Here is a 515-nt window from a genome sequence, read left to right as displayed (position 1 = left end):
CCCCCCCCCATCACTGACGCCCCTCCCCCCCGTACCTCGGCTGTCGATTAGCGGAAATCCCGCCGGCCGCTTGGCGAGCGTCATCTCTGCCCTCCGGAAGCCGGACACCGCCACCGGCGGCCCCGGGGACACCAAGGGCAAGACCTTCGACGGGCGTTCCTTCACCGTGCCGGTGACCCGCGATTTCCTGGAGACCATCGGCCGCTTCCCCGTGTCGCAGGGCGGCGGGTGGGGCCGTGCGCCGGACGTCTTCGAGATCGCCCTCTTCTCGGTGACCGGGCTACTGGTATGTGTGCCCTGCCTCTTGGTGGGCTCCCGCCGTCGTGGCGCTGCGCCTCTCGCTGCCTTCCCCCCTGCCCAGTCACACGCGTCTGACTAGCTCCCCCCTCACCCCCCCCTGCCCCCTCTCTCTCTCCCCCCCATCACGCGTACATACGCACGCGCGCACACTTTCCGGCCCCCTCCCTGACCCAGTTGCTTTTGTGTGTGTGTGTGTGTGCGCGCGCGCCTGTGTC

General features: G+C 69.7%; 1 protein-coding gene across 1 annotated transcript; it reads left to right on the top strand.

Moving 5' to 3' along the window:
- Window positions 1–51: 51 nt before the first annotated feature.
- Window positions 52–379, top strand: H696_06323 (hypothetical protein; the record flags this gene model as incomplete). Its single annotated transcript, XM_009500065.1, has 2 exons — window positions 52–286; window positions 362–379. Coding segments are annotated over 2 exons (253 nt in total), but the record flags the coding sequence as incomplete, so codon positions are not given.
- Window positions 380–515: the final 136 nt, after the last annotated feature.

The sequence above is a fragment of the Fonticula alba genome (assembly GCF_000388065.1).
Source record: "Fonticula alba strain ATCC 38817 unplaced genomic scaffold supercont2.96, whole genome shotgun sequence".
In the NCBI taxonomy this organism is placed as follows: Eukaryota; order Rotosphaerida; family Fonticulaceae; genus Fonticula; species Fonticula alba.
The sequence above is the reverse complement of the archived record's forward strand: the minus strand, read 5'-3'. Positions and strand labels throughout refer to the sequence as shown.